General features: G+C 44.0%; 1 protein-coding gene across 2 annotated transcripts in view; it reads right to left on the bottom strand.

Moving 5' to 3' along the window:
- The window catches only part of LOC115472218 (high mobility group protein HMGI-C-like), a 67,066-nt gene that overhangs the window by 23,868 nt on the left and 31,134 nt on the right, over window positions 1-12,064 (bottom strand). For both annotated transcript variants that reach the window (XM_030206407.1, XM_030206408.1), the window contains exons 3-4: window positions 10,646-10,735; window positions 8,976-9,023 (exon numbers count right to left, since the gene is read on the bottom strand). In XM_030206407.1, the coding sequence (XP_030062267.1) occupies window positions 8,976-9,023; window positions 10,646-10,735 (138 nt within the window). The remainder of the gene's footprint in view (window positions 1-8,975; window positions 9,024-10,645; window positions 10,736-12,064) is intronic.

Genomic DNA, 12,064 nt, shown 5'->3' on the forward strand with positions numbered 1-12,064 from the left:
TGTGATGTGTCAAAATTTCAGCATGCCCAATTACACCAGGACAATGTCTGGCACAAGTTGGAGCATCTCAGGGCACCATGCAATGCGTGTAACTGATAGTAGGTGTGTGCGTCACTTGGCAACACGCCCATGGCCTGCCCATTCTCCATCTCTGTGTACGCTCCTTTGCAGTTATGTGCTATAGCATTTAGGCTCTACCTGATAGAATAGTGCCTAGCGCACATATGTAACATAGTAACATAACATAGTAGATGACGGCAGAAAAAGACCTGCACGGTCCATCCAGTCTGCCCAACAAGATAAACTCATATGTGCTACTTTTTGTGTATACCTTACCTTGATTTGTACCTGTCTTTTTCAGGGCACAGACCATATAAGTCTGCCCAGCACTATCCCCACCTCCCAACCACCAGTCCCGCCTCCCACCACCGGCTCTGGCACAGACAGTATAAGTCTGCCCAGCACCATCCCCACCTCCCGCCACCGGCGCCTGTTTATAGAATTGCCCTGACAGACCTTTCATAGAAACATAGAAAAATGTAGGCAGATAGAGCCTATACGGCCTATCCAGTTTGTCCGTCCATGCCATCTACTCTCCCTATCACTCCCTTAAGAGATCTTATGTACTTGTCCTGGGACTGTCTTTCTTCTATGTTTGTGCAGCGCTGCGTACGCCTTGTAGCGCTATAGAAATGCTAAATAGTAGTAGTAGTAGTAGTAATTCAGATACTGTTTTCGTCTCCACCACTTCCACCAGGAGATCGTTCCACAAATTCACCACCCTTTCCGTGAAGTATTTCCTCAGGTTACTTCTGCGTCTATCCCCTTTCACCTTCATCCTGTGCACCCTCGTTCTAAAGTTTACTTTCAACTAAAAGAGACTTGTCTCCTGTGCATTTATGACACATAGGTATTTAAATGTCTCTATCATATCTCCCCTCTCCTGCCTTACTTCCAAAGTATACATATTGAGATCTAGTCTGTCCCCATACCCTTTATGATGAAGACCATTGACCATTTTAGTAGCCGCCCTCTGAACCGACTCCATCCTGTTTATATATTTTTGAAACTGAATCACACACAATATTCTAAATGAGGTCTCACCAGAGTCTTATTCAGGGGCATCATCACCTCCTCCTTCCTACTGGCTGTTCCTCTTCCTGTGCACCCAAGCATCCTTCTAGCTTTTGCCATTGCCTTTCCTACCTGTTTGGCCACCTTAAGATCATCATATACAATCACACCCAAGTCCTGCTCCTCTTTTGTACCCAAAAGTTCTTCACGCCCCTAAACTGTACCATTTCCTCGGGTTTTTGCAGCCCAAATTCTTGACCCTACATTTTTTAGCATTAAATCAAAGCTGCCAAATTCCAGACCATTCCTCTAGTTTTGCTAAGTCCTTCCTGCAGAATTTGATTATTGCCATGGAATTTCTTTCTTGCTACATATATTTGTTTTGTAACATTTTTATATTCAACTAAGGGTGATAAACAGGGGAGGATCAAGGCATAGGCAAACTGAGCACATGCTCAGGGCCCAAATGTTCAGAAGGTACCATCTCAGACATTGATATTCAAAGCTTCCAAGACAAGTTTGTGCCCTGGTAAATCAGCTGCTGGAAGAAAGAAGAGTGGGGGAGGGGAAAGGACCAGAGCCACCACTGCTTACACTGGAGCCTGTGCAGGAAGCCACACAGTAGAGCCACTGATCGCATGGCTTCTACCATGAACTTTACGCAAAAAAACAGATGGAAAGTATGGGCACATGCTTGGACCAGGTGGGTCATTGTGAGGCGATGGCTTCAGAGGCATAGCGGGTGGTGGCGGATTTTCAAGGGGAGCATCGACTTGTATAACTCGAGGACCTGGAGAACCACACGCGCTAAAATAACATCCAGGTCCTGAAGCTCCTGAGTATAAGGATTTGATTCACATTGTCCAGCAACTATATTGCTGGCAGAGGGTTCGTTTGTTTATCTGGGAGCTCTCTTGTCTGTAAACACCAATTGACTATATAAACTCTACTTCCATAGGTTAATGACACAATCTAAAGCACAGCTGAGAATTTGGTGGGACCTTCCTCTCTCTCTTTCAGGTAGGATAGCCTTAATTCAAATGATAATTTTCCCCATATTGTGCTATACTATGCAAACTCTCCCTCTAGCATTTGTAGGCCAGAATTTTATGTCTTTGCGGAGGGATTTGGGGCATTTTTGCTAGAAGAGGGGAAAACCTCAGCTCCGATATAACATTTGGTTGGCAATTGGTTGTGTGGAGGCCTGGGTATCCCAGATTTCAGACTTTATAACTGGGCCTACTTGATGAGACATTAGGTGATTGGCTTAGGGGAACAGAAGTGTTTACTTCCTATCAGACGTCGAAGAAATATTTTGCACCTTTACATCTAAACTTTTTGCTCCATGCACCTTTGGCGGATTTGCCTCCTTGGGTTAAGCATAGGGTTGTATCAGCTCCTCTCCAGAGACTTTGGTTGGCTATCACATCACTCGTAGGCCAAGATCCTCATAGCTCCCTTTTTTTACCCCTTTGTGGGAATTTTTTATTTTTTTTATTTTTTTTATTTGCATTTATAATTTTATACAAGACAACTTGCTTTAGTAACACGAAAGAAAAAAACATCATTTACATTGGATAAAATTCCAATAAGTAAAAAGAAAAAAATGTAAGAACATAGTACGTAATACTTCTTAGACCACAATATTATAGAAGGGGAAGGAGAAACAGAATCAGAGGAGATATCTAAATAATATGTCTTTTTAAAAGTAAATAGGCCTGTCCAGAAATTCCATATTCTCTATATCTTAATCAGTTATTCCTTCATTAACAATTTACCATCTAGTTAACTATTCGTTTTGCAATCAAAAAATTTTTTAATTGGTCAGGATCAAAAAATATATATTTGTTTCCTAAATATTTAACACAACACTTACAAGGATAAGCAAGCAAAAATTTAGCTCCAATATTTTTAACTTCTTCTCTAAAAGTTAGAAATTTTTTCCTCCTATCCTGTGTTGTTTTTACCACGTCAGGGAATATCCATATCTTTTGACCACAAAAGGGTTTAGTAGAATTTTTGAAATATAATCTCATTAAAGCATTCAAGTCCTGTTCAAATATGAAGGATACAATTAAAGTTCTTCTTATTTCAATCTCCGACAAAGATTCCTCCAATAAAGCAGATAGATCTTGTATCCCATCAGAAGGTAACTTCGGTAAATTCTCTGATATCATATTTGTCGTTTTCGAAGGCGGTAAATAGTAAACTTTATTTAAAGGAGGAATTGCTTCCTGAGGGTATCTAAGTATTTCAGTAAGATATTTCTTTAGAAAATCCAACGGGGTTATCCCCGTTGCTACAGGAAAATTTAACACCCTCAGATTTAATCGGCGGTTATGATTTTCTATCTGCTCAATTCTCCTCGAAACCATTAATTTATCCTTTATAAGAGTTTCTGTTGTCGTTTTTATATTTACCACCTCTGTTTGTAACTGTGTTACTTTTAAGTCAGTTTCCTGTTTCAAAGTTTCCAATGATGATGCAATAATTTCTACTTTACTTACTAAAGAAGAAGTATCTTGTGCTGTTTTAGCTAGTGTTGTTGACATTTCTTGTATTAGTTCCCAGATGGATTGTAGTGACGCCAGCTTGGGAGACGCCATAGCCGTCTCTTGAGTCTTATCTCCTGCCGCTTCTTGTTGGGGAGAACCACCGTCAGGGTTACCCGGTTCTCCGCCTTCCGGTTGCCGAGTATCTCCAATTCCTCCGCGAAGCGCAGCAGGACAAGATGGCGGATTAAAACTTGGCGGTGATAAAGATGTTTCGTGCCCCAGTAGATCTGCTGCTCCTCCAGCCGAGCTAACAGCAGGGCTCCCGCCGGTATATAATGGAGTGCTTGTCGCATATCTGAGGATCGTCTGTTGAGTCGGGGTAGGTATTTGAGTTGGCGGTGGAAAACTGCTTACCGACCCCTTCCTCTTTGTATGCGGCATTTGGTAACCCCTTTGTGGGAATTTGTGCATTTTAGTCCTGGCCAGGATAATGTAGTATTTTTGAGGTGCAATCATGTGGGGCTGCAATTGCTAGAACATTGTGTACAGGACACTGGACAACTTTGTTCATTGGAGCAGCTGAGGTAAAAACTGGGAAACTATTCAGGTGATCAGTATGCATATTCCCAATTAGGCTACTGTTTTGCTTCTCTCAACCTTCAGTTGTGATCGACTGCTGTTAATGGTTAAATTGACAGCGCTTTTTAATATCCAGATTGAAGACTCTCCATCTATTTCTACCTTGCACAAGACTCTTCAGATGTGGGGACCCCTAAAAGTTACTCCCTGTTCCAGGGCAGAGGGAGCAGGGAACCAACGGAACCGACTCTCCCCCTCCAGCGGCGTGCACACGGCAGGCAAGAATGTACTTGGGGGGGGGGGGGGTTGGGTGATGCGCCGAGGTGGGGGGGTGTGATGTGCCGGGGGGGCTCCTGATCGCCGCGGCCTGGCTGCTGCCGCCCACCCTACTCTTTCCCAGGCTGTACAGAGCACCGAGCCGGCTGGACACGGGACGTCATGCGCCCCACCCACTCCCAGGACAGCCCCACCCCCCAGCGGTGTGGCCACAATGGCTACGGTGATGTCAGCCTGAGCTACGGAGCCTAGCAGACCAACTCCGAAGAAGCCATGGACACAGGAAGCAAGACGCATAGAATGTTGGAGGTGAGAATTATTATATAGGATAAGTAGTGGTCATCTTTGGGATTCTGGAATCTTGTTACTCTTTGGGATTCTGGAATCTTGCTATTCTTTGGGATTCTCCACAGAATGTTGCTACTCTTTTTGTCCTTATCCCTTATTTGTCCTAATTAGATTGTAAGCTGTGTTCAGCAGGGACTGTCTCTTCATGTTCAAGTGTACAGCACTACATACGTCTAGTAGCACTATAGAAATGGTAAGCAGTAGTAGCAGCATAATAGGTTATTATTTTTCTGGACTTTTTCTTAAGCAAACTGTGGCTGAGAACACTGGAAAACTATTTGCATGGTAAATGTCCACAAATGAAAACACTGTCAGACTTTATCAGCTTTATGCAGTGGCATACCTAGAGTACACCCGGGGCCAACCTTTTTTAAACCCCCCCGCCCCAATGAAAAAATTATTAATAGCAATAATCATGAAATTAGATAAATGGTCAGAAAAGAAACACACAGTGAACATTTTCTTTTATTGAACTTGCATATGTAATCATCGTGCCAGACCTTTCCATCTAGAGTCTGCCCCTTTCCATCCAGCTGCGCAGATCTGCTCTCTCCCTTCCATCTAGCGTGTGCCCCCTCTCTCTCTGCCCCATTCCATCCAGCATCTGCAGCCTCTCTCTGCTCCTTTCCATCCAGTGTCTGCCCCTCTATCTGCCCCTGGCCCTTTTCTTCCAGCATCTGCCCCCTCTCTCTGCTTCTTTCCATCCAGCTGTGCGTGCGTCTACCCTTTCTCTCCCTTACATCCAGCTCCCTTTCTCTTTCTCTCTCTCTCTTCATCCAGTGTCTGCCCCTGACCCTTTTCATCCAGCCGTGCGTGCATCTGTCCTTTCTCTCCCTTCCATCAGGGCCATCCGGCCCTAAGTCTGTACCTTCCATCCATCCAGCATGCCCTCTTTCTCTCCCAAGAAAGCAAAGGGGCAGACGGTCTGCAAACTCGAAGACGGAAAATCAGCAAGCAGATCGTGATGAAAAAAATGTAATTTATTAATAGATAAAAATTATATACAATACAGCCCGACACAGGCCGTGTTTCGCCCAGCAGGGCTGTTTCAGGGGCTACACAATGATCCTCTACTGTCAAAATATGGTAGATTTGATGAAACCAAATGTACTGAAGACCGCAGTTGTGAATCTTCTAGAATATATGTTGAAAAAAACAGCTCAACCAAATAAACCAGAAAAGTTTGCTTGGTTGAGCTGTTTTTTTTCAACATATATACTAGAAGATTCACAAGTGTGGTCTTCAGAACATTTGGTTTCATCAAATCTACCATATTTTGACAGTAGAGGATCATTGTGTAGCCCCTGAAACAGCCCTGCTGGGCGAAACACGGCCTGTGTCGGGCTGTATTGTATATAATTTTTAATATATCTATTAATAAATTACATTTTTTCATCACTATCTGCTTCGTTGATTTTCCCACTTTCTCTCCCATCCAATGTTCTTGGCCCCCCCCCCTCAGTCCTTTCACATTTTGTAACCCCCCCACCCCATGGCTCCAACCAAACTAGTAGCAGCAGCAAGCAAATGCAATAATATGTGTAAAAAAAAGTGCCTAAGCAGCACAGTGACAATTTAAATAAATAAATATTAACATCGCACCGCGAGGCCTAATCTGCTAGTCCTGGAATGCAAGTTGAACGAATTAGAAGGTTCAAAGGGGAGGGGGTCGGCACAAACCTTGGGGCAGAGACAGGTTGACAATGCGACGATGGGCGATCCAATATATATCCACACCAAAAGATCCACTGTTTGATGCTGCATGCCACTAACGCTACCAGTGGCCCGGCAGAGGTGGAGTGCGGCCTGGAAGTGAAAGACACGCGAGGAGACGTCACTCAGCCTCTACCTGATTTCTGGGGGTCAGCTTCTGAGCTGGCCTCTGCCTATCCTTTCTGGGGTAGTTCTGTCTTTGGGAAGATCTGTTTCGGTTTCCTATCTCTGGACGCCGTCATCTGGGTTGGATCAATGGCGGCAGCCATCTTGGATGGCTCAAGAGTCATAGCCATCTTGGATAGCTCAAGGGGTACAGCCATCTTGGATAGATCATATGATAGGAAGCCATCTTGGAGTAACGAGGACAGGAAGGAAGCCCTTATTTGGTCCTTAGAGATCTCCTGTGGGAACAGCCTCCATTGTTACTCAGAGTTGCTGCAGCTGCACCTCAGGTGTGGATGGGCTTTATTAATCAACTAGAGACTGCAGTCAGTTGCCTTTGCATTGCGTCTTAGGCCCTGGTATGTGGGTGCTGGTGCACTTCTGCCTGAGAGACTTTGTCTGGACCTGATTCTGCTTTTGCTGGTTTCCTGTCTTTTGAACCTTTGCCTGGACCTGGTCTTTGCTTTGTTTGCCGCCTGCCTATTGAATCACGACCACAGATGTGACAATTCAGTACCTTCTGCAGGCTTTAGGCCAATTTTCATTAATGAAAAATGTTTGGTTTATTTTAGCAGACTGCATAACGCATTATTTCAATATATGATTATAAAACGTCAACATTATCGAATGGTGTACATTGCAAGCATAAAAATGGTTTCTCTACCATGATAACTTTATTGTAAAGTCTAACCTGGAACATATATTTAGTTTTGCTGGTGAAATGGGTTACAGTTACCTCTAGCAATGCACAGGTTTGAAGCCTAAATAGGAGACAGTACGAGTACGCAGTAACGTACCTAGGGTAGTTGACACCCAGGGCCGATCATTTTTAACGCCCCCCTCCAAAATCCAGTACTAGGCATACTGAGAATACAAAACACTCAGGACCCATACAGCAATTCTACCATACCATAAGCAGTAATTTCTTCGAGTCACAGAAGGGTGTACCTAGGAAAAGGAAGCACCTTAAACATTGCAGTGAGCATTAGAACATCAATTCACCTATTGTAAAACTAAACCAACCAGAATAGCACAGATTGTCAATCCTGCATAGTCAGTGCCAACAGAAAGCCATGTCTTTTTCACAGACACAGATACACCCTAATCCACTATAGAATAAGTAACCACAAACTAAAAATAGAAATATTTAAACAGAAAAATTAAACTGAACCCCCAAGAAGCCAGATTCTGCATACAATGCAACACTACAGAAACAGTGATAGTGATGTATGTCCCCTAGTACTGTGCAAAATGTAAAGACAGCAGATGAAAATTAAAAAAAAAACCTAACAAATACCAATCACCACTTTACAAATTAACAAACAGTAATAAAACAAATAGAGAAAATAAGATAACACTATTTTATTGGACTAATACATTTAGCTTTCAGAGGCCAAAACCTCCTTCCTCAGGTCAATACAGTATAGTGCTGTTACAGTATCCTATCCTGACCTGAGGAAGGGGGTTTTGGTCTCCGAAAGTTAGTCAAAATGTATTAAAATTAGTCCAATAAAAACATTACCTTATTTCCATTTTCTGTTTATAAACATTTATTAATACAGCTGCAATACTACTTTATCCTAAAGCAAAAAAAAAAGAAGAAATATTTAGTTTGTTGTCTCTGGTTTCTGCTTTACTCATCTTCTCTTCACTCTCTCCCTTATCCCACCTACTCTCCTTTTCAGCCCCCAGTTGGTCCTCTTCATCCACCTGCCCTACATTACAAACCCCCTTTTCAGCCCCCGAGTTCCAGTCCTAGCTTCTATTTTAGCTGTTAGTTCGAGCCACAGCTCCCTCGACAGCCCCCTTCTCATTTCTGCCACCCAGCACCCTGCATTTTTTAAATCTTTGAATCAACAGCACAGCGCCAGCTTGCAGCATCTGTGAAAGAAGCAGGTTGCCTCGGGCCTTCTCTCACTCTGTGTCCCGCCCTCGCAGAAATAGGAAGTTACATCAGAGGAGGGCGGAATGCAGTGAAGGAAAGCCCGAGGCAACCTGCTTCTTTCACAGATGCTGTGCTGCCGATTCAAAGATTAGATTCTAAAAGTGCAGGGCGCCGGGCGGCAGAAATGAGAAGGGGGCTGTCTAAGGAGCTGAGGAAGGGCAGATAGCGACTGGGAACTGTGGTAGCCTGGAGCTGCAGGAGCAGAGCACCCCCTTTTTATTTGCACCCAGGTGGACCGCCCCCACTGCCCTGCCCTTGGTACGCCACTGTGAGTATGCCTTCTTTAACTTCTTACCTCAACACGGTAGCTGTGGCAAGGGTAAAAGAAGGTTTTGTCCGTTACCCACTTCAGAAGATAAGAGTTTTTGTCTGCTACTCACCCACTTTCGAGGTCTCCCTCTTGGTCTTTTTTCAGCAGAGGGCGGTACCTTTCAAAAGAAAACATATTTGTTCTGTCCATGGTCCTGGACCCTGTACTAGCATCAACGGTAGCTTTCAGACGCATGCACTAAGCTTCTCTGATAATTTTTCTGATCAGCAGATCCTGCTTGACTTTGTCCATGAATGAACCCAGAACTGTGGAAACAGTTCAGGATGCTCTTTACAATACTGAGTGGAGTGGAAGGGGTAGACGTGAATTGCTTGTTTACTCTTTCCAAAAATACTAGGACTAGGGGGCACGCAATTAAGCTACAGTGTAGTAAATTTAAAACAAATCGGAGAAAATATTTCTTCACTCAGGCGTATTCTATAAACTCTGCTTAGAATTATGTGTGGTATAGAGAATACGTGTAGTGGCCACGACTGTAGGTGCATCCTGGGGTAAATACTGGTACCTAATTTACACACGGAGCAGGTGTATTCTATAAACATGCGCATAGCTTTTGGAACGTCGATGACACACCTCTTTTTGGATGTGTGGATTAGAATTTAGGTGCAGTGTACTACAGAATACGCAAAGCAAGTTATGTGCGTAAATTCTAATTACTGCCAATTATTGTTCAGCACTGTTATCAATGCTGATTGGCTTAAGTTACACGCATTGTTACAGAATACAGTTAGATTTTGGCGTGGAATGCTAAGTACAATATATAGAATCCAGGGGTCAATGTGTAATTAAACTTTGGAATTCATTGCCAGAGAATGTGGTAAAAGTAGTTAGTTTAGCTAGGGCTGCCGAGAGAGGGTAAGGGGAAAGATTCCCCTGTGGCCGGATTCCAAGGAGGGAGACCCAGCGCTTTTCCCTCCCTTCCAACCTCCTAGTCCTCTACTTAACTGGAGTCATTGAATGGCAGGCAGCAGCAATCGAGAGACATTGCTCTGCTGGCCATGGTCCATCTTCCTACTGTGTCCCACCTATGGGGAATCAGGAAGTTACTTCACAGGAAGCAGGTCGCGGCAAGAAGGAGGACTCCAGGCAAGTAGAGGACTGGGGGGGGGGGGGGGTGGAGGAGGGAAGCTGTGGTGGTGGTGGGCCTCTCTCTATGACCCTGAACTTAGCAGGTTTGGACAATGTCCTAAAAGTCCATAACCCATTATTAAATGGACTTGGGGATAATCCACTGCTTATTTCTAGGATTAGCAGCATAAAATGTACTGTACAGTTTGGGGATCTTGCCAGGTACTTGCGACCTGCATTGGCCACTGTTGGCAACAGGATACTGGGCTTGAAGGACCTTTGGTCTGTCCCAGTATTACAATGCTTATGTTCTTGTGTTCTCTCAGTCTGAGGGATATAGAAAGAACACATGCTGTGGATTTCCAAGACTAGTTTGCTGCTTTCAGTTTTCATTGTGCCAGCCTGTTTGTCCTAGTTGACTGATCCCATGCTAACCCTCTCAGTGCATTGTTCCCAATATACATTTTCCCTGCATCTTTTGTAAGACATATCCATTCCTTCTATTTTATGTCCATATGCAACGAGAACTCCCCTCATAGTTACCTGCATCCACAATACCATACAGCAGGGGCCACAGTTAGTATCTACTGACCATCTATGCACATTCCACTAGTTAGGAAGAAAGCTGTCAAATGACACCTTAACTCTTACCTTTAATATGTCTTTGGAATCTTTGATTTTGCTTCCCTTGGGTCTGCCTCTGGGTCTCTTTTGAGTTTGAGGAGGGGGTCCAGTAGGCTCCTGTTTAGTGTAAACAATAAAAATATGCAGTTACTAAATTAGTCCCCTGTGTTTGGCACCCAGCTTATTCCAGTTGTTTGTCCTCTGCTATACTGATGAGATGGAAGAGCTGGTTAGTGGTACTGGAAGCTTCTCTGGAAGCCCAATTAGTGTAGGGGTTTCCTCCAGGAGATCAGAGGAGAAGCTACAGTCCCTGCACCCTAGAGATCTATATATTGTCAGCAGCGTAACTGAAAGACTATCACAGGTTCTCCCGTAGGGTGTGTGGGAGGAGGAGGAGGAGGCTGGGGTCACTCACAGCAGGGTCTGCAATCACACGCCAGCTTGCAGACCATATGGGGTTTTTAAATTTATGCTGTTGCTGATTCTCCGATCTATGAGGTGAGGTGGGAGAAATTTTGTGGGCCCTGGTCAAGATCAAAGAGCAGGGCAAGGAAGACTGTAAGTAAACGTCATTCGAGGAGTTCTTTTTAAATCATTCAGTGGGGTATCAAATTATACGCCTCCTCAGTCCTCTTTCTTCTTGTCCCCTTGTTTTATTTTTTTATTGTATTTAAAAATTGTTAGCTCACTCAGTCTATCATTCTCAGTGGATTGCAGCTCTCTGGCGCAGTTCCTTAGTTTCACTCACTCCATCCTTACCAAATCCCAGTCCCCTTCCTCACTTTTGACTTTTCTACCACTCAATTCCCAAGTTCCTATTTGCCCTTTTCAATCCTCAACTTGCTGTTCTCATGCTACTACTACTACTACTATTTAGCATTTCTATAGCGCTACAAGGCGTACACAGTGCTGCACAAACATAGAAGAAAGACAGTGCCTGCTCAAAGAGCTTACAATCTAATAGACAAAAAATAAATAAAGTAAGCAAATCAAATCAATTAATGTGAACGGGAAGGAAGAGAGGAGGGTAGGTGGAGGCGAGTGGTTACAAGTGGTTACGAGTCAAAAGCAATGTTAAAGAGGTGGGATTTCAGTCTAGATTTAAAGGTGGCCAAGGATGGGGCAAGACGTAGGGGCTCAGGAAGTTTATTCCAGGCGTAGGGTGCAGCGAGACAGAAGGCGCGAAGTCTGGAGTTGGCAGTAGTGGAGAAGGGAACAGATAAGAAAGATTTATCCATGGAGCGGAGTGCACAGGAAGGGGTGTAGGGAAGGATGAGTGTGGAGAGATACTGGGGAGCAGCAGAGTGAGTACATTTATAGGTTAGTAGAAGAAGTTTGAACAGGATGCGAAAACGGATAGGGAGCCAGTGAAGGGTCTTGAGGAGAGGGGTAGTATGAGTAAAGCGACCCTGGCGGAAGACGAGACGGGCAGCAGAGTTTTGAACC

Source organism: Microcaecilia unicolor, chromosome 6 (assembly GCF_901765095.1).
Source record: "Microcaecilia unicolor chromosome 6, aMicUni1.1, whole genome shotgun sequence".
Classification (NCBI taxonomy): Eukaryota; Metazoa; Chordata; class Amphibia; order Gymnophiona; family Siphonopidae; genus Microcaecilia; species Microcaecilia unicolor.